Source organism: Petromyzon marinus, chromosome 67 (assembly GCF_048934315.1).
Source record: "Petromyzon marinus isolate PM22_M1 ecotype Great Lakes invasive population chromosome 67, UKy_Petmar_22M1.pri1.0, whole genome shotgun sequence".
Lineage (NCBI taxonomy): Eukaryota > Metazoa > Chordata > Hyperoartia > Petromyzontiformes > Petromyzontidae > Petromyzon > Petromyzon marinus.
In genome coordinates this window covers 4,896,256-4,918,590 of record NC_133733.1, presented here as the reverse complement: position 1 = coordinate 4,918,590, position 22,335 = coordinate 4,896,256, and the positions used below count along the sequence as shown (strand labels likewise).

General features: G+C 52.3%; 1 protein-coding gene across 1 annotated transcript in view; it reads left to right on the top strand.

Annotated features, from left to right (window-relative positions):
* The first annotated feature begins 2,598 nt into the window (after positions 1-2,598).
* Positions 2,599-22,335, top strand: part of LOC142906582 (dynein axonemal heavy chain 2-like) — a 397,319-nt gene continuing 377,582 nt past the window's right edge. Inside the window, exons 1-3 of the mRNA XM_076054728.1 lie at positions 2,599-2,725; positions 6,127-6,196; positions 8,465-8,611. Of these exons, the coding sequence (XP_075910843.1) occupies positions 8,509-8,611 (103 nt within the window). The 5' untranslated portion in view covers positions 2,599-2,725; positions 6,127-6,196; positions 8,465-8,508. The remainder of the gene's footprint in view (positions 2,726-6,126; positions 6,197-8,464; positions 8,612-22,335) is intronic.

Here is a 22,335-nt window from a genome sequence, read left to right as displayed (position 1 = left end):
TGACGACAGAGACGTTGTAGTAGATGCAACACTTAGCTATTTATTAACACTTAGCAACGTTACAGCTTCACACTCGAAGAGGTAAACGGCCTCTTCACCCGCTGCTCTCAAGGGAGGTGTTGCCAAGCTAACGTCGCCTACTCCCCACCTATGCCTCGACCCTCCTCTAAGGGAGGCTACCTGAACCTGGCCCAGCCAAGACGCAGGTCTCGACCGCCAGACACACGGACCCGGGGCCCTTACAAGGACGTCGGGCCCAGAGGCTTTGGGGTCGCACCGCTGGCTTGCTCTGCCCGGCCCTTACAAGGACAGCGGGTCAGAGAAGTCCCAGGGTGTCTAGCTAGCTGGACCGCAGTCTTCAGCTGGTTCTTCTGGCTTCGGCTTGTCAGTACTGCCCAATTCTCTCGGGATCCCGCCTTTTATACAAACTCACCACCGAGGGGCGGGGCTCTGTGGGATCCCAGGACACCCCACAGCCCCCTCTCCTCCCCCCCCCCGGGAGGGACCCCGGCTAGGAATATCACGATCGCCCCGTACAGCTAAGTAATGGTGAGTTAGCCTGAGCTGGTGTGCGTACGTCTCGATACCACCATTACACATACACGCCCCCGCGGACTCTCGCGATGTTAACCCCACCGAAAGATAAATTGTGGCACGGTGCCGACAATGGGTCGCTGCGGGCGAATGGAGTGGCCCGGGAACCATGCGGGCATGACCGTGGGGAGCTGTCCCCGGCGTGGACGATGGAGCAATCCGAAATTTTAGGCAGTTGGGCAAATACTTTCTAAGACTCGCAACGTCGCTTCTAAGCGTGGTTGGGGGAACCCGCAGGACCCGAAGAAACAATCCACACGACCACGGGGAGAGAAAGAGAGAAAGACACCGCAAAACTCCAAATCTACAGCAGCAGCAGCAGGCGTCGTGATGGTCGAGATCGAACCCACGACCTCCTGCGTACCAGGCGAGGTAGTTAACATCTCCTAGCCAACGTGATGCTGATGACAGAGAGAGAGAGAGAGACATGCAAACTCCAAATATACAGCAGGTGTCGTCAGGGCCGGGATTGTACCCACTACCTCCTGCATATCATCTCGGAATTCTCCACTAAGTGGTGGTGATGTCACCACGGTGCCTGTGCCAGGCTAGGTGCACTTTTGAGGTCACGCAAAGTGTCAAAAGTTCCCTGCTAGCAGGAGGTCATGGGACAGGCCCAGGTGCCATGGGTTGACTGCGGTACCAGGCTAGGTGCAGGAGAACGCGGGACAGACCCAGGTGCCGCGGGTTGACTGACTGAGATAACTGGCAGATGCACCACAACCATCATCACCATCACTATCATCATCATCATCTCGCTCATTTCCAACAGAATCACCGCCATCGTCATTTGTCACCGTCGCAGGAGGGAGGGAGAGATGGCGTAGAGAAGGTTGGCAAGTTATGGCGGACTCCCCACGTGAGTGGGACAGACACGTGGAAGAAGAATAAGAAGACATCTTACGATTACAAATAGAGTCATTTAAATACCCCCCCCCCCCTGCCCGCCTCTGATATCTGCACCTGATGGGTTCAGTGAAGACGTCGTCCAGCTGCTCTAAAGCCGGAAGCGGGTGGAGTGTTTCACTGTTCTCACAAATCGATGATGCTGGTTAGGTGTGATTACTCAGCGAAATGTCGCACTACTCAAATTGTAAATGCTGTGATATTTACTAATCCCAACACACCGGTGGGCTGAAGTAGTAGGTGTGACGTCATTCCCCTCCCCCCTCCACCTCCACCCCCATCCCCCACCCCCCATTGGAGTAACGTCATTCCCCTCCTGCACCCCCACCCTCCATAGGTGTAACATCATTCCCCTCCCCCCCCATTGGTGTAACGTCATTCCCCTCCCCCCCCCCATTGGTGTAACGTTATTTCCCTCCCCCCCCATTGGTGTAACGTCATTCCCCTCCCCCCCCCCATTGGTGTAACGTCATTCCCCTCCCCCCCCATTGGTGTAACGTTATTCTCCTCCCCCCTCCTCCACCCCCCGCCCACCCACCCCCCATTGGTGTAACGTTATTCCCCTCCCCCCCCATTGGTGTAACGTTATTCCCCTCCCCCCTCCTACACCACCCCCCACCACCCACTCCCCATTGGTGTAACGTTATTTCCCTCCCCCCCCATTGGTGTAACATCATTCCCCTCCCCCCATTGGTGGAACGTCATTCCCCTCCCCCCCTCCTCCACCCCCCCCCCCCATAGGTGTAACATCATTCCCCTCCCCCCATTGGTGGAACGTCATTCCCCTCCCCCCCTCCTCCACCCCCCCCCCCCCATAGGTGTAACATCATTCCCCTCCCCCCATTGGTGGAACGTCATTCCCCTCCCCCCTCCTCCACCCCCCCATAGGTGTAACATCATTCCCCTCCCCCCCATTGGTGTAACGTTATTCCCCTCCCCCCCCTCCTCCACCCCACCCCCCATAGGTGTAACGTTATTCCCCTCCCCACCCTCCTCCACCCCACCCCCCATAGGTGTAACGTTATTCCCCTCCCCCCTCCTCCTCCTACTCCTCCACCTCCCCCCACCCACCCACCCGCGGTGACGTCGGCGCGCGGTTTGGCGGGAACGGGCGGTGCGCGAGGCGGGCCCCCGCTGGACCGTCTCCACGGCAACGCGGCGCCTTTAACATTAAACAACAACCGGCGGAGCGGCCCGCTCTCTCTCTCCGCATCGACGACGCAAGGTGAGGCGACAACTACGATTACAATTACAATTTTACCCCTTAAACGAGCGAGTCCGTGTTAATTGCAAAGAGGTTTCGCCTCAGGAAGGCAAAAAAAAACCCGGCGTGCCGATAATTAGTTGCAGTAACTTTGCTGGTGCTGCGCGCCATACGAGAGTGTCGAATGTGTAAATATCTCTGAGGTAAAAAAAAAAGAAAAAAATTGAATTCGCCCGCTTTTAATTTGTTTTTGTTTTATAATAAACGACGCAATGTGTATTGTTTGTGCTGCGTACGCTTAAACGCTAACTGTTGCGTTATTGAAGGGCTTAAATCCTCACGGCTATTTAGTTTTGTACCGGGGGTATGGTTCCAGATGTCTTCTAAAATAACCCCCTCACCCCATTTAATAGTAAAGTTTATTTAAAAACGGTAATTATAATGCAAAGGAAGAAAAATGTTTATTTTAAATTTAATTCGGAGGGGTCACAAGACATCTGGACCACAACACGATCCCCTCAGCAGTAGTTTGACCATACTTCGCCATTCCGGTCATTGCGGTTTGATTGGCGATAATCAACACTGATGTTGGCCGTGTTCAATAGCGTACGGTACGGTGCGCTAACCACTGCACCACCACTCCCTACTCACACAGTGCGCTAACCACTGCACCACCGCTCCCCACTCACACACAGTGCGCTAACCGCTGCACCACCGCTCCCCACTGTGACACACAGTGCGCTAACCACTGCACCACCGCTCCCAACTCACAGTGTACTAACGACTGCACCACCGCTCCTCACTCACACACAGTGTGCTAACCACTGCACCACCACTCCCCATTCACACACAGTGTGCTAACCACTGCACCACCACTCCCCACTCACACAGAGTGCGCTAACCGCTGCACCACCGCTCCCCACTGTGACACACAGCGCGCTAACCACTGCACCACCACTCTTCACTCATACACAGTGTGCTAACCACTGCACCACCACTTCCCACTCACTCAGTGTACTAACCACTGCACCACCACTCCCCACTCACACACAGTGCGCTAACCGCTGCACCACCGCTCCCCACTGTGACACAGTGTGCTAACCACTGCACCACCACTCCCCACTCTCACACACTGTGCTAACCACTGCACCACCGCTCCCCACTCACACAGTGCACTCACCACTGCACCACCGCTCCTCACTCACACACAGTGTGCTAACCACTGCACCACCACTCCCCACTCTCACACAGTGTGCTAGCCACTGCACCACCGCTCCCCACTCAGTGCGCTCACCACTGCACCACCGCTCCCCACACACACAGTGTGCTAACCACTGCACCACCGCTCCGCACTCTCACACAAAGTGTGCTAACCGCTGCACCACCGCTCCCCACTCACACAGTGTGCTAACCACTGCACCACCGCTCCCCACTCTCACACATGGTGTGCTAACCGCTGCACCACCGCTCCCCACTTACACAGTGTGCTAACCACTGCACCACCGATCACCACTCACACAATGTGCTAACCACTGCACCACTACTCCCCACTGACACAGCGCGCTAACCACTGCAACACTACTCCCCACTCACACACAGTGTACTAATCACTGCACCACCGCTCCCCACTCACACACAGTGTGCTAACCACTGCACCACCGCTCCCCACTCACACACAGTGTACTAACCACTGCACCACCGCTCCCCACTCACACACAGTGCACTAACCGCTGCACCACCGCTCCCCACTGTGACACAGTGTGCTAACCACTGCACCACCGCTCCCCACTCACACACAGTGCACTAACCGCTGCACCACCGCTCCCCACTGTGACACAGTGTGCTAACCACTGCACCACCACTCCCCACTCACACACAGTGTGCTAACCACTGCACCACCACTCCCCACTGACACAGCGCGCTAACCGCTGCACCACCACTCTCCACTGTGATACACAGCGCGCTAATCACTGCACCACCGCTCCCCACTCACAGTGTGCTAACCACTGCACCACCGCTCTCCACTCACACACAGTGTGCTAACCACTGCACCACCGCTTCCCACACACACACAGTGTGCTAACCGCTTCACCACCGCTCCCCACTCGCACACAGCGCGCTAACCAATGCACCACCACTCCCCACTGTGATACACAGTGTGCTAACCACTGCACCACCGCTCCCCACTGTAACACAGTGTGCTAACCATTGCACCAGCGCTCCCCACACACAGCGCGCTAACCGCTGCACCACCGCTCCCCACAATCGTTTACTCATCCTCTTCATCTATCTCTCCACTGCTGGATGATGGCGCTGCCCTCTATCCCACTTGCTGTACTACACGCGAGATGATTTAATCGCCCCATCTCCGCCCTTGGATGTCCTTGTCTCCCTCTTGGCTGCCTCTCCATTTCTAAAGACTACTCTGTTTTATTTTACCAGGTGTAAGACGGGCTGCTGTGTAGCTCTTTTTCAGAAGCGACCTGGCTATCACAAATGATAGCAGCTCAACCAAGTGACGGCTCATCATCATCATCATCAATACTCTAAACGCGTGATGTTGTTTCTAAATGAGGGAAACCCCCGGAGGAACCCGGAGGAGAATCCACGTTACCACAGGGAGAGAGAGAGAGAGAGACACACACACACACTCCCAAATATATAGCAGGCGTCAGGGTTGGGGTCGAACCCACGTCCTCCTGCATACCAGGCGAGATAGTTAACATCTCACCACGGGAAGCACATGCAAACTCCAAATGTACAACAGGCGTCAGGGTCGGGATTAAACCCACAACCTCCTGCATACCAGGCGAGATAGTTAACATCTCACCACGGGAAGCACATGCAAACTCCAAATGTACAACAGGCGTCAGGGTCGGGATTAAACCCACAACCTCCTGCATATCAGGCGAGATAGTTAACATCTCACCACGGGAAGAACATGCAAACTCCAAATGTACAACAGGCGTCAGGGTTGGTATTAAACCCACGACCTCCTGCATACCAGGCGAGGTAGTTAACATCTCCAGGTACTCCGATTTTTTCTCTCCACATTTTAAAACATGCGTTCAGAGTATTGGTGTACTGCTATAAATGTCCATGTAAAGATAAGCCGCCAACTTCTTTAAGCTTTCATTTTTGGCCAGGTCACTTCTGAAAAAGAAGCTGATAGCTCAGTGGGCTTTAGCTGGTAAAAAAAAAATAAACATTTAGTTTAATTTAACAAACCACACAATGTCGAGCGTTGTCGAGCAAACATCTAAATCCTTAAAAAGTGCACTGAAAATTGTTGAACTCAATTGGGCTTCCGCTGGACATCTTTGAACACGACTGGCCATCTGTGAAAAAAAAGAGCTTCATAGCTCATCGGATTTCTCCAGGGTACGTAAAGATTCTAATCATTCTGATTCTGATCATTTCAGGAGCAACATCGCCCCCCGTACTGCGGAAATAAACATTGGCAGTCTCGAGACTCGGCGAGCAAACTCCCAGGTAAGCAAAGTGGAATGATTTTTTGTTTATTTAAAGCTTTCGTGACTGCAGGGATTCATATTCTTGGCTCTTTCGGTAAAGTCACGTAGAAGGGAAACAATAAAATAATAAAAAATATCGTTTCATATTTTTTATTATTATTTTATTGTTTCCCTTCTACGTGACTTTACCGAAAGAACCAATAATATGTGGAATTCTAGATTTGAAGCTTTCGTGACTGCAAGGATCCATACTCTTTGGTTCTATTCGGTAAAGTCACGTAGGTAAAAAATAAAACAACAAAAATCACGACGTTTCGGCCACAACACAAGCGGCCTTCATCAGGTGAAGGGACCAGACTGCCTCGAAGACTGCGCTGGAGTGAAACAGAGCCAAGCTCAGACTACGACCGTTAAGCTGTGTGAGAGGGTCTTCTTTGGTTCTTTCGGTAAAGTCACGTAGAATGAGAATAAAATAATAAATCGATAAAATAAAATAACACAATAACATTCTCACGACGTTTCGGCCACAACACAAGCGGCCTTCATCAGGTGAAGGGGACGAGACTGTCTGGAGGACAGCGCTGTCACGAAAGCTTTAAATCGAAATGTGTGAGAGGGATTAAGGTGCCTTGACAGAGGAATTAGCATAAAAAAACAAGTGGAATGGTAACTACGACACTACTGCTGCACGTCACCTTTTGCATCTGTGGTTTACAATCGTGTTGTTTGCGCACACGTGTGAGCGTGTCCATCACGCATTAGTGTGGCGAGCGGCAGCGTAGCAGCTAGCGCCACGCTGCGCTACGGAACCCGGCGACCCGAGTTTGATTCCCGCTCACGGCCGGCAACACCGGCCCATAGGCCTCCCCCTAGGTCGAGTCGGCCTCAAGTGAGTTACCTGGTGCGGTGTGCTAAACATCGCCACTGGGGGAGACAGAGGTCAACCAGGGGGGTGGTGTTGGCCACCCACCCCCCTCGTGTGCCACAGTGCCGGCCTTCATAGGCGCTCGCCAACAGCACTTGCCCCAGCGGCAGCCTCTTCAGGTTATGCGGGGAGATTTTTGTCTTTGACACGCGGCAGTGGGGAGCGGTGGTGCAGTAGTCAGTGCACAGGGGGGGGGGGGGGTTGGTGTCCGGCGACCCGAGTTCGATGCACGCTCACGGCTACCACCGGAGACGAACACCCGAACCGCTCCCGGGCATCCCCTAGGTCGACTCAGCCCTCAAAATGAGCTTCCAGCGCGTCGTGGCGCTGGCCGCCAAACCCCTCGTGTGACGTGCCCGGCATTCGTGGGTTCCGCTACTCGCTCTGACAACACCCGCCCCCCCCCTTTACAACGGTCTGTTGAAGGCTGCACGGGGGATCTTTGTCTTCTCCACACACGTCTGCTGTCTGCTGTGTGTTTAGATGAAACAATGCACGAGAGAAAAAAAAACGTTGTTATTTTTTTTTTGCTTCTTATTCTTCTTGCAGTTTGCCTCTAACCAAAAAGTCAAAACAGCAATGCAGACATTGCGACGGGGATCGCAAAAAAAAAAACCCACAAAGACACGACGCCGTGGCATCTAATTAACGGCACCGCCGCGGGGTTTTTGTTCGTTGATATTTCCATCCCGGTTGGCACGTTTCCCAATTAATGTCCGCGAGCGTCAATAACGCATTAATACAGTCAAGCGAGCCACGGCGGCGGCGGCGGCGTTTGGCTGTTATTCACGAGCGGCAATCACTTTTCTCCGCCCTCCCCACCGCCTCTCACGTCCTTCTTTGTCTCTCTGTCTTCGTCAACCCGCAATCAGCGGCGTTGCGACCCAACCCCTTCCCGCCAAAACCCCCCCTTGAGCGGTGATTAATTGATTCGGATGCTCGGATCAAAAAACAAAGGCTCGCTTGGATAAATCCATCAAACGTCGAGGGCGGGTGTGAGGGGGTGGTGGTGGTGGTGGTGCCGCCGATGGTAAACAGGATCCGTCGCATTCTTCATCAAAGACTAAAATCTAAACTTGTCATCGTCACGTGGCCATTCATAGCGGTCGTCAAACACTCTGAACGTTGAAGGAAGAGAACCGTTCCAGACGGCCGCATGAAAGCGCCGCGCGACGCGGTGACCGTCTTTGTTCCGCTGCCGCCGCTGCCGCCGCCGTCGCCGCCGTCACCGCTACGAGGACGACCCCGGAGTTGGCGCGACAACGGTTACACGCCCCTCCTGGACGAGGTGGGGGAGAGGCGTCGCGGCGTCGTTTGTAGGCACCGTGACGACAGAAGTCGCTTCGGGGTGTTCGCCCGCAGGCCGCGTTCCGACAGCGACCCCCGGTTTTGGGACTCTGCGGACGATGTCCGAGCCTGGCGAGCCGAGGGAACGGGCGGAGCTGGCGCGCACCGCGCCTGGCGCGCAACTCCCTGACCACGCAGCCGCCGGAGCGAACGGCGTCCAAGGCAAGTGCGAGTGACAGGCCCGCTCGGGGCACTGCGGTGGCTGGGAGGTGTTGACTACCTCGCCTGGTATGGAGGAGTTTCGTGGGTTCGATCTCGACCCTGACGATGCCTGCTGCTGTATATTTGGAGTTTGTGGCGTCTCTCTCTCTCTCTCATCATCATCATCACGGTGGCTGGGAGATGTTAACCACCTCGCCTGGTATGCAGGAAGGTCGTGGGTTCGATCAAGACCCTGAAGGCGCCTGTTGTATAATTGGAGTCTGCGTGTCTCTCTCTCTTTCCCCGTGGTGAGACGTTAACTACCTCTCCTGGTATACAGGAGGTTCGTGGGTTCGATCCCGACCCTGACGATGCCTGCTGCTGTATATTTGGAGTTTGTGGCGTCTCTCTCTCTCTCATCATCATCACGGTGGCTGGGAGATGTTAACCACCTCGCCTGGTATGCAGGAAGGTCGTGGGTTCGATCAAGACCCTGAAGGCGCCTGTTGTATAATTGGAGTCTGCGTGTCTCTCTCTCTTTCCCCGTGGTGAGACGTTAACTACCTCTCCTGGTATACAGGAGGTTCGTGGGTTCGATCCCGACCCTGACGATGCCTGTTGTATTTTGAAGTTTGCGTGTTCAATCTCTCTCTCTTCTCTCTCCCCGTGGTCGCGTGGATTTTTTTCCTCAGGGTCCCCCGGTTTTTCCCTCCACGTGTAGAATCAAAATCCGTTGATTCTGAACGTCCACGTGATAAGCCACTTTCGTTTGGCTATCATTTGCGATGGTCCAGGTCGCTTCTGAAAAAGAGCTGTACAGCAGCTCAGTAGTGGTCCTTGCCTGGTAAAAAATAAAATGATTTTCGTTTTAGTCCCAAAGCGGCCCGTGATAAACAGCCACTATTGTGACGGCACAATCGATAAGAGATCATGCCCCTTTTTTTGTTTTTTTAAAATCGCAAAGATCGCCCGGCCAGCCTTAAGCAACAGTGGAGGCGAGCGCTGTCGGTGAGTGGCAGCACCGTGTTTGCACCACCGCACCAGGTACTCATTTGAGCGCTGAGTCGACCTAAGGGAGGCCCAGGACCGGTTGAGATAATCGTCGCCGGTGTCGGCCGTGAGCGGGAATCGAACACCACCGGGTCGCCGGGTCCACAGCGCAGCGTAGCGCCAACCACTAGCAAGACAAAGATCACCCCGCGTGTAGCCTGTGACAGACTGTTGCGGCGAGTACTGTTAGCGAGCGCCTACGAAGGCCCGGCACGGCAAACGCGGGGCGGGGCGGCCGGCCAACGCCACCGCCGGCCGTCTTCGTGTACCCCCCCCCCCCCCCAGTGCTGAGATGTTTACACAGACACACCGGGTCCTCGTTTTCTAGACAAGAATCCACCGAGTGGAGAGCGGGACGCCCGGGGTTGCCGTCTCGGACACATTCGCCGTCGACGTTGGCCGTGAGGGAGCGAATAATGATTAAAAAAAAATTAGCGTCGCCGGATTCATACCGTGCATGCGTACGTACGCGCCTCCGATTGGCGCGGCTGGCTATGTACGATGCGAAATAAGTTCGACGTGTAGACACACACGTGGGCTGACGTTTTTTTTTAACCACCGCCGCCACCACCACCACCACCACTGTAGCCTTAGGCATACGATCGGGGCAAGTGTCTTCAGCGAGTAACAGCAGCACCTACGACGGGCGGCAACTGCGGCACACGCGGGGGGTGGGTGTCCAGCACCACGCCCGACCGCCTTTGTCTCCCCGGCGGCGGCGGCGGCGACGTTTTTTTTTTTTTACACCGCACCGGGTACTCGTTTGAGGCTGAGTCGACCTAGGGGGAGGCCCCAGATACCGATCCAGATAATAATTTCCATCTCGGTTGGCACACTTGCCAACGAATGCGCGCGAGCGTCAGTAATGCATGAATGTAGTCAAGCGGCGGTGGCGGCGGCGGCGTTTTGGTTGTTATCCATGATCGGTGAGCGGGAATCGAACTCGGTGTCGGCGGATCCGTAGCGCGGCGTAGCGCTAACCCACCAGCGCCGCCGCTACCCCCCACACACACACACGCGCGTGCGCGTGCGCTCACTCACGCGGGGATCTAATGGGGCGAGGTTAACTCCCCGCGGTCAGGGCACGGAGCAGTACAAACGGACGAGAGCGGGTGCGCTCGTAGAAAGCAGCGCGCGGAGGCCCTTGAAACGATTAATGTAATTCCTTTTGACTCGTCGGTAAGACTCAATGGCAGCGTTAAGGGGGGAGCCACGGGGAGCCGGACCCCCCCCCCCCCCCCACCCACCCCCCGACGCCCTCTCTCCCCCACCCCTCGCTCAGTGATTTCCAACTCAAAGCGACTAATTACCGGCCCAGATACATTTTTTAACTCAACTATTGAATTAATTTTACCAGGTAAGGCCCCACCGAGCTGCAATGCAGCTCTTTTTCAGAAGCGACCCTGGCCATCACGTATGATAGCTTATCATCATTTGATAGCAGCAGCCAAATACTCTAAACGCTCGATGTTTATTCTAAATGTGGAGGGAAAGCGCAGAGGACCCGGAGAAAAATCCACGCGACCACGGGGAGAGACAGAGAGACACGCAAACTTCAAATATACAGCAGCAGGCATTAGGTTCGGTGATCGAACCCACGACCTCGTGCATGCCTGGCGAGGTAGTCAACATCTCCTAGCCACCGTGATGATGATGATGATGAGAGAGAGACACCACAGACTCCAAATATCCAGCAACAGGCATCGTCAGGGGTGGGGGGGGGGGATAAAACGCACTACCTCCTGCATACCAGGCGAGGTAGTTAACATCTCCTAGCCACTGCTGGCGGACGTATTTCCCCTGGAGGGAGGCTCTAGGTTAGACAGTCCTGTGTCGAGAGCAGTGGTTCTCAACCTTTGTTGGCTGTTAACCCCCCTTGTTTAATTTCATTTCAACCGAGTACTCCCCCCAACGTAGTTCTGATAATTAATTGTATGAATAATGAACGTCAATATTTTAACCAATTGGCCATTCTGTGAGGTCTCCTAACTAACCGGTAACTGCGGGCAAATAAAAATCATAATAATTGGACATTATGGGACCTCCTTTGCCAGTATTAAAATAAAAAAATAGGTTTTACCCTTTCTGGCAATAAAATAGGTGTTAAGATGTTCAAACACCAAACATAAACCTTTTGCAAGGAATGAAGTTACTGCATTAACCACACACGGTTCGTGTGGTGAACATGCAACCAAAACATTCTCTAATAACAATATACGATGCATATTCTTGGTTCTTTCGGTAAAGTCACCACGTAGAAGGGAAACAATAAAATAATAAAAATATAAAACAATAAAATTCTCACGACGTTTCGACCGCAACACAAGCAATCATCATCAGGTGTGAAAACCACAACAAGAAGATTTGAAAAAAGTGGCGGTTATTTTTAACGTTAGCACCACGGAGAGCGATTTTGCAGTTTGTTCAGATGGACGAGTCCATCTATGTACGGAAAAGAGGAGGGGGGAGACGAAAAATAATGGATGCGGTCTGAAAGCCACCTTAAGTGTGATCAATCAATTAAGGCCTGAAATGGTTTATCAAATCCTTCCAATGATTGCTAAGCCAGAATCCATCTTCTCGGTTGAAATTGTCTCTGTGCTTGTATATGTGGATAGCCTCATGAACGAATCTCTCATGGTAGCCAGATGCGTTGACGTTGAAATTGATTGGCCTAGACCAGAGACACCAGCAGCAGTCTTCTTGATGGCCTAAGTCTCATTAGCAGTGTCAGACGCCAAAAAACGAACAGCACAAAGACGATGCACTATCAGAAACATTGAGAGCTCGGGGTGAGCAGCTAAATCATGGGACCTCCCTTGCTCTAAAGAAAGCTGTCTCTGGTCTGGACCAATCAGCTTTAAAGACAATGCATATACTACCAGAGCATGTGTTTTTTTGTTTGCATGTTCACTACAAGTATGTGTGGTTAATGCAGACATCTGAACGCAACTCCTGTTTCGCACTGCACGCGTGACGCAGTTTGTTCGCGTCCTCTGGTTGCTTTTGGACACCGCGTTGTTTACGATCGATGAGTTTAGAAAGGTTCTTTTATATCGTTCTAGCTTACCGTATGGATTAGCATTTTATCGTGGTCGATTTATATTGGCAGATTCACACGTGATTGTTCAGCAATGACTCGCGTACGATATAATTAAACACACTTACCGTACGTGCCCCCCCCCCACCCACCCCCGCCTGAGGTATTGGCACGTAACCCCCGGGGCGTTCCGCGTACCCGCCCCCCCCGGATGAGAACTACTGGTCGCGAGGTTGTATTTGGCCTACTCTTTCATCCTGGCCAGACGTCGTGGAAAAGGTGGGAGTAGCCACCACTACCGCACGCGACGCCTCTAATATTTCCAGACGCCGGGAGATGAGAACCACTGGTCTCGAGAGTGTATTTGGCCTACTCTTTCATCCTGGCCAGACGTCGTGGAAAAGGTGGGAGTGCCCACTACTACCGCACAGGATGCCTCTATTATTTCCAGACGGCCAGGAGATGAGGACCTGCGGTTTTTTTTTATCAACCTTCCCTCTCTCTTTCTCTCTCCCCCTCTCCCTCCCCCTCCAAAATGGGACCCCTTTTTTTAAAGTTGTCCCCCTTTGTTGAGCCGCGGCATGAAAGCAGCCACGCGGGAGGGGGGGGGGGGGCGTCCGCGAACTCATCAATTAAACATCTTGCTCTCTGTATACCCGTTGTTAAAAAAAAAGGGTCCATTCGGGCCACCGGCTGCTCGTTACGATTTATTTTTCTCTCTCTCTCTCTCTCCGAGGCTTTCTCTACCCCCCCCCCCCCCCGCCCGCCACGGCGCCAATCTGCCACGGCGCCGTGCCTCACCGCAGTCGCGCACCGCGCGACCTTCTGCGGCAACTTTTGAAGTCCGCCACCACCGCCCGCCCCCCCGCCCGCCCGCCCGCCCTCCTTTCCTCATTAGCTGGACGGGCAGTGGAGATAATCGAGACTTGGTGTCAATCCACCTGGCACTCTCGTTGGCCCCCACGTCCGCTGTCTCGCAAACGGACACGTGGGGTTTACGGGGACTCCTCTTCTCACGAACGCGCCAGGTTCCAGAGGTCTTTCGTTCGTAAGTCGATTTGTTCGCGAGTTCAACTTTTACGCCCGCCGATTCCAGACGTGTTGTACGGCGTGTACACTAAACACGGGGAATGGATTTAAAACTTGTGTAATCTCCTGCAGATGTAGATGCCACCGGTTCTTCATGTTCTCCAGATGTAAATGCCACTGGTTCTTTATGTTCTGCAGATGTAAATGCCACTGGTTCTTTACGTTCTGCAGATGTAGATGCCACTGGTTCTTCACGTTCTCCAGATATAGATGCCACTGGTTATTCACGTTCTGCAGATGTAGATGCCACTGGTTCTTCACGTTCTCCAGATGTAGATGCCACTGGTTCTTCATGTTCTGCAGATGTACATGCCACTGGTTCTTCATGTTCTGCAGATGTAGATGCAACTGGTTCTTCACGTTCTGCAGATGTAGATGCTACTGGTTCTTCATGCTCTTCAGATGTAGATGTCACTGGTTCTTCACGTTCTGCAGATGTAGATGCCACTGGTTCTTCACGTTCTGCAGATGTAGATGCCACTGGTTCTTCATGTTCTGCAGATGTAGATGCCACTGATTCTTCACGTTCTGCAGATGTAGATGCCACTGGTTATTCATGTTCTCCAGATGTAGATGCCACTGGTCCTTCAAGTTTTGCAGATGTAGATGCCACTAGTTCTTCACGTTCTGCAGATGTAGATGCCACTGGTTCTTCATGTTCTGCAGATGTACATGCCACTGGTTCTTCATGTTCTGCAGATGTAGATGCAACTGGTTCTTCACGTTCTGCAGATGTAGATGCTACTGGTTCTTCATGCTCTTCAGATGTAGATGTCACTGGTTCTTCACGTTCTGCAGATGTAGATGCCACTGGTTCTTCACGTTCTGCAGATGTAGATGCCACTGGTTCTTCATGCTCTTCAGATGTAGATGCCACTGGTTCTTCACGTTCTGCAGATGTAGATACCAATGGTTCTTCACGTTCTGCAGATATAGATGCCACTGATTCTTCACGTTCTGCAGATGTAGATGCCACTGGTTCTTCATGTTCTCCAGATGTAGATGCCACTGGTTCTTCAAGTTTTGCAGATATAGATGCCACTAGTTCTTCACGTTCTGCAGATGTAGATGCCACTGGTTCTTCATGTTCTGCAGATGTAGATGCCACTGATTTTTCACGTTCTGCAGATGTAGATGCCACTGGTTCTTCACGTTCTGCAGATGTAGATGCCACTGCTTCTTCAAATTATGCAGATGTAGATGCCACTGGTTCTTCACGTTCTGCAGATGTAGATGCCACTGGTTCTTCACGTTCTGCAGATGTAGATGCCACTGGTTCTTCACGTTATGCAGATATAGATGCCACTGATTCTTCACGTTCTGCAGATGTAGATGCCACTGGTTCTTCATGTTCTGCATATGTAGATGCCACTGGTTCTTCACGTTCTGCAGATGTAGATGCCACTGGTTCTTCATGCTCTTCAGATGTAGATGCCACTGGTTCTTCACGTTCTGCAGATGTAGATGCCACTGGTTCTTCATGCTCTTCAGATGTAGATGTCACTGGTTCTTCACGTTCTGCAGATGTAGATTCCACCGCCGCCATCTATTGCGTGGCGGTTGAACTTACGACTCTCGGTCCGAATGGGCAATTGGACGTACAGAGAGGTTTGTCCGTATCTCTGAATGTTTGTAAGTCGAATGCTTATAAGTAGAGGAGTCCCCATACTAAACTATTGAGTATGCACCTTCTCCCATGCTATCATCAATCATTATCAATCATCATCAATAAATCAATCATCGTGGTCAATGTGACGTTTGTAACGGGTGTGTGTGTGTATGTCCACTAATCCACGTGCTCCTCCGTCAGTGTGATCACCATCACCGTGGTCAATCCACTGCTGGATGAGAATCAGTGTTGAGAAATGTGACGTCGCAACAAATTGTGCAACTTTAAATAAATATAGCATTGTTAGAACAACACTCCTACAACATCAGAGTGCAGCGCCACATTAAATCCGCGCTACAACAATGACGATAGTTTAAAGCGATTTGAAGCGTGTTTTATTTTCAAAAAGGAAATATGGTTTTGGGGGGGGGGGCGGGAGCAGAGCTTTGTGACGTCATATTTGAGGGGGGGGGTCTGACTTTTTGTGACGCCGTCTGACGAGGGGGTGGGTGGGGGGTGGTCAAAAATCGTCCAAAATCGCGTGACGTCATTTATGGACGGCCCCTTCAGTTTCAGTTTTTTTTATTTTGGTATAGTCCTGTGAGCCCTTTGGCTCTTTAATCGGGTGCAACCACAACAAACAAAAAAAAACTAAAACACGAACAAGAAAAACATCTTAAAGTGACTATGTGACTGTGCAAACAGAAAGTCCATGAAAAAAACCAGCAAAATATTCCTGAAAAAAGCACCGTACACCAACGCTGTGTGCAAAAAATCCCAGTGGGATGCAAGTCAAACAACAACAACAACAACCACAAGAAAACTTAGATTAAGGCCATCAGTCTAACTCCGTACTACAACAAAACAAACATGTCCAAACCAAAAAAACGTTTTCGAAATCAACAAAAAATAAAGCCATTATTGCACCGTAACAGTGATCACAGGGACTGTGACCGAATTTTTACAATAAACTACATAAATAAAATGTAACACCAAATCCTAGAGCCATAACTGGCTGCATGAGTTACTCCACAACAACAGAAGCATCAGTCGGAGTATCAAATTTTTCAATGCACCTTTGAGATCAGCACGCCAAATCAAAATACAGATAATACTTTGCAGCGTCATCCGGAGCGAAACATTTTATTTTATTTTACGCCAATGAATAGCAGTGGCAGCTAGGGGTGTACAACTCCTCTAGAGCAGTTTTGAGAGGAGATCTCATTGGTAGCGATTCAAGTTGCAGTTTATTGGCAATAGCATTCCAGACCCTGGGGGCATCAATAGCAAAGGCCCTCCCTCCGGTTTTTGTACGGCAATAGGGAATGTGAAGCTGGTAAATGAGCGAAGACCTGAGGTCAAATTTGTTCTTTGAAACAGAGAGGAGATCCAGCAGGTAGTCTGCGGATTTTTTTGTAAGTACATCGTGAAAAAATAAGATCTGGTGCACAAGCCGTCGAAATTTATAGCAGTAGCCAAATACTCTAAATGCATGTTTCTAAATGTGGAGGGGGAAAACCGGAGGACCCGGAGAAAAATCCACGTGACCACGGGGAGGGAGAGAGAAATGTTAACTACCTCGCCCGGTATGCAGGAGGTCGTGGGTTTGATTCCAACCCTGACTTCTGCTGTATATTTGGAGCTTTTTCTCTGGCTCCTCTGGTTTGTCCCTCCGCAATTTAGAATCGACATGCATTTAAGGGTGTTTGGCTGCTATGAATTTCCACGTGATGAGCCACTTCATTGGGCTATCATTTGTGATAGCCAGGTCGCCTCTGAAAAAAGAGCTATATCGTGCTCAGTGGGCCTTATCTGGTAAAAAAAATAAAATAGCGTTTAATAGTCATAGTATATCAGGCGAGGTAGTTTAAAGAGCTCGGGCGGTATGCAGTAGGCGCGCGGGTTAGAAACAGACCTCCCAAAGCTCGCCGTTGCCTTTCGGACATTAATATTTTTTTCATTTCTGTCATCGCAAAGAATGGCGGATTTTTTTAACTTTTTTTTTTTTTTACAAAATCCACACTTCAAATGCGGCTCGGCTGAGACGGCCGCGGGGCGACTCCGCAACCGGCTGTTTGTCAAGTCTGCCCTTCTTCCGCCCGTTCGGGTCTCCCATCGATCGGCGAAAGGTCAAACGACGATCGTGACGTGTCGATGGTGAATGTTAGCGGTGGGCCCGCGCGCGGACGTATACGCCCCCGCAGGGTCGCCACCGCGCGCAAAGCCGCAGTCGCTGTGGAACCAGGAGGGCGGCTTGTGCAGCGGCAGCAGCGGCCGCGAATGCGTAGCAGCAGCGAGGCCTCGCCCCGTGTTGCCTTCGCAGGCTGCCGGGGCGAGTGCCCAGTAGCGAGAAGCACCTAGGAAGGCCGGCACGGCGCACGAGGGGGTGGGTTGGCCGGCCCCGCGCCCGGCCGCCATTGTCTACCCCCAGCGGCGATGTTCACGCACACCCGCACCGGGTTCTCATTTGAGTACCTGTTTCAGGGAAGCTGGTTCGTAATTGCGGGGTGTTTACAGAGGACTGCCTGTCTTACTATAGGATGGTGATCCTGCTGCTGCTGCTGCTGCTACTGATAATGATGTTGACGATGGTGATGATATCGATGTGTATATTTTGAACTTTTTTCGCACCGTGCGTAACCAACCGTGCTTATCGGTGGTGCGGGAGGGGGTGGAAGGACAACAAACTAAACACGAAAAGCAGTTTTAAAGAAATGGATTTGTCAGTCTAGATGATGATGATGCTGCTTTAAAAGTGCGTAGCTCCCAGTGGCTTCCTGGTAATGGAAGGAAGAGCGTTCCAGACGGCCCGCGGATCAGCGCATCTGAAAGCGCCACGCGATGCGGTGACCCTCATTGTTCGCCGGCCAGCCAAATGCCGCTGCTGCTTCGTAGTAATGTGATGTGAGTGCAAGGCGGCCTCCCCGTGTTGCCAGGCAGGGATAGTGGCATCGCCAAATTTAGAGACGTGCATTGAGATGACTTCAATTATTTTTTGCTGCTGTGAATGTCCAAATGATAAGACACTCTGCTGACCCATCATTTGTGGCCAGGTCGCTTCTGATGCCTTAGTGGGCTTTGCCCGGTAGAGCATGGGGATCGTTTAGTGTTGTATGTTTGTATGTGTGTGTGTGTTCGTGCCGATGTGTTTACCCTGCTTGTTGCACTGCAACTGCTATCGTGTTTGCGTGTATTGCGTGTGTTGTTGTAACCTTCTTACCCCGTGCTCCTACTGGAACACCTGTGGAAACCGAGAGGTTCGTGGCTCATCGTATTCCTCCCGCGCAGTGTGAATACATATTCTGATGATTCACCGGCGTCACTGTGCACCGATAATTGTCGTGGGCATTTTACACCACGGCTCCTTCGATGCCACTCTGGGCCCGCCGTCTGTGATTAACGTTTAGCCCCCTGCGATGTAGCCAATGTCCGCGGCTTCGCGAGGATTAAAAATAGAACGGAGATCTATTTTTGGTACACGTCCGTGTCATTGTGTTTAGTGCACAAAGACATTTACCCCCCCTTGCCACCTACCGTGTAGCCTCAACAGTCTGTTGGGGCAAGTGCTGTTAGCGAGTAGGAGCACCTGTGAAGGTTGGCACGGCACACGAGGAGGTGGGTGGCCAGCACGCACGCACGCCCGGCCGCCTTTGTCTCCTCCAGTGGCTATGTTTACTACACACACCGCACCAGCTAGCTCATTTGAGGCCGAGTCGACCTAGGGGAGGCCAAGGACGTGGCTCAGATGATCGTCACCGGCGTTGCTGGCCGTGAGCGGGGATCGAACTCGGGCGTCTGCCGGGTTCGTAGCGCAGCGTAGCGCTAACCGCTACGCTTACCGCTCACACCCCCCCTATATATAGAGTACAAAGATTTTATTTGTTTGTTTTCTATTTACGTGACTTTACCGAAAAAAACGAAGAGTACAAAGATCTCCCGTATAGCCTGAACAGACTGTTGGGGCAAGTACTGTTAGCGAGTAGCAGCACCTATGAAGGCCAGAACGGCACACGAGGGGATGGCTGGCCAGCACGCACGCACGCCCGGCCGCCTTTGTCTCCCCCAGTGGCGATGTTTACTACACACACCGCACCGGGTAACCCATTTTGAGGCCGAGTCGACCTAGGGGAGGCCCAGGATATAGTTCAGATGATCGTCACCGGCGTTGCTTGCCGTGAGCGGGAATCGAACTTGGGCGTCTGCCGGGTTCGTAGCGCTAACCGCTACGCTTACCGCTCACACCCCTCCTATATGCAGAGTATAAAGATCTTATATATATATATTTTTTATTATTTTTGTTTTGTTTTCTATTTACGTGACTTTACCGACAAAAACCAAGAGTACAAAGATCTCCCGTATAGCCTGAACAGATGGAAATTGAACTCGGGTGTCTGCCGGGTTCGAAATTGCACAGCGCCGTGCTAACCTGCGACGACACTACCGCTCACGCTCCCCCCCCACCCTATACAGGGTGCTTCAAAAAATGTTTTACACTTCCGAGAATTTGCCACAATACCACAAGCAATGGTTGCGCCTCCGGGCTCTGGAGACTACCTGGAGAAGATTCCAGGCGTGCGTTGACAACGATGGCTTTATACTCTTTGGTTCTTTCGGTAAAGTCACGTGGGTAAAAAATAAGATTTGAAGTTAATCAAATCACGACGTTTCGGAAGCAGCACAAGCCTCCGTCATCAGGTGGGATAGTCACAGCAAGAAGTAATGTGACTATCCCACCTGATGACGGAGGCTCGTGTTGCTTCAGAAACGTCGTGATTCGATTAACTTTATTTTATTTTTCTCTCCCACGTGACTTTACCGAAAGGACCAAAGAGTATGGATCGTTGCAGTCACGAAAAACTTCAAATCTGCTCTTTGACTTTTTGAAGCTATTATCATTTACATTTGTTATCATGTTACAGTGGAGCATTATCCGTTGTTTGACCACACGCAAGCACGCGTATGAATTTACAACAAATAAATGCGTCACGGTCGGCACACCGGATGATGCAGCGCGCGAGAGGTTCGCCGGTCCGATTTGATCTCTGCCGAGGGTTGCCAACCTCTCCGCGCCTTGACCCCCGCGGCGGTTCTGGGAATTTGCCGTCGTGCATGCCGGGCGACAGCAATTGATCCTCGTACCCAGCCGCGGCGCCGATATTGAGGTGAACTTTACTGCTCTAACGCTGCGCAGTTGCGACAACAGGCCGCTTGTGCCGCTGACCGAGATGGATCGTCTCGAGCTTGGCTCCGTTCAAGAGGCGGCACCCCCATCCATTCCTTTTGGCGAGATGTTAACGACTTCGCGCGGTGTGCGGGAGGTCGCGCGTTCGATCCCGGCCCTGCTGCATATTTGGAGTTTTGCGGTGTATCTCTCCCCCGTGGGCCACAAATGATAGCTGAAGGAAAGTGGCTTACCGTGGTTTGAAATTGACAGCAGTAGCCAAATGCTATTGAACGCACGGTGACGTTGATTCTCAATGTGGAGGAGGGGGGGAAAAAAAAACGGAGGAACCCGGAGAAAAATCCACGCGACCACGGGGAGAGAGCGAGAGAGAGAGGCGCGCAATGTCCAACAGGCGTCAGGGTCGGGATCGAACCCACTGACCTCCTGCATGCCAGGCGAGGGAGTTCACATCTCCCAGCGTGATCTCCAATGATTCACGAGTGCGTGACTCATTGGACCACCACGCGGCAGCTTCCCGAGCGCGTGGTGGTGGTGGTGGTCGGTCGGTCGGGCGGGCGGGGGGGTGGGGGTGTCGTTAATAACCGCGGCGTTGCAGGGAAATGAATTTAACGCACGCGGTTTACATTATTACGAACGCCGTGAAATACCGCAACGAATTAACGAGAAAATGCATTCAATATTCATGAAAATGTACAACAACAAATCCGCCGCGCGCGTGGGCGTAAATGCAAGGCTACGGGGGCATGAGCGATTGAAGGCGCCGGCGTTTGCGCCCAAGTCAATTCAAACTTTAAACCGAACAATTTTTGTTATTCGGCCGCGTGAGGATCCCTCCGGGCGTGCCCCGCAAGCAGCTCCTCGCGTCAGCGCAACGGCGTGGGGCGGCCAGACGCTCGGCGGTGGATTTGAGGGCGCGCCGAGGGTCGACGGCGTCACGCAGGCGGTTCAGAAAAGCGCGTGAATGGGGCTTAGGGGAGGAGAGGTGGTGGGAGGGGGGGGGTGGGGCGGTCGATGAACCTGCGTCTCTCCGGAGCCCCCCACTCCACGCACACACACACACACACACCCCACCACGCGTCTCCGTATATTCACCCACGTGCATTGCGTCTCTCCAAATATTGAGTTTGTTGTTGCCGTTGCCGGATTACGGAGATGGGTGGGTGGATGTGGGGAAACAATCAAATGGGCTCTTCTTGACTTGAAGCTTTCGTGACTGCAGGAATTCATATTGTTTAGGTCTTTCGGTAAAGTCACGTCGGTAGGTTCAAAGAAAATAACAAGAAAAAATCACGAAAAACTACGACGTTTCGATCGCTTGCGTTGCGATCGAAACGTCGTGGTTTCTGTCGTTTATTTTTGTTGTTGTTTTATTTGAACCTATCTGCGTGACTTCACCGAAAGACCCAAAGAATATGGGCTCTTCTTCTTCTTATCGCAGACCAGTCGCCGGGTCGCGGAAGACCCGACTTGCGGAGGTCGCGACCTCGCGAGGTCACGTCGCGCAATAAAAAGGAATTCTACGCCGGGGGAGAGTTACGTGACCGCAGTGAGGGTTTGCGTGAGTCGGGGCGGAGACGCGGGTTCCTGCATCGGATGAGACGAGTGTCCTGTCTTGGATGAAGCGGAATTCATCGTTGATTTTGAGGGGGTTGGGGGGGGAGGGTTGGGCGGGGTGGGGGGAAATTGTTTAGTGGCACAGAGGAGGGTGCCCTGGCAAGTTTTCGTCGGCGGTGGTGATTTGGGGCCGTGTTGCTTGCTTGCAGCCCCCGCCG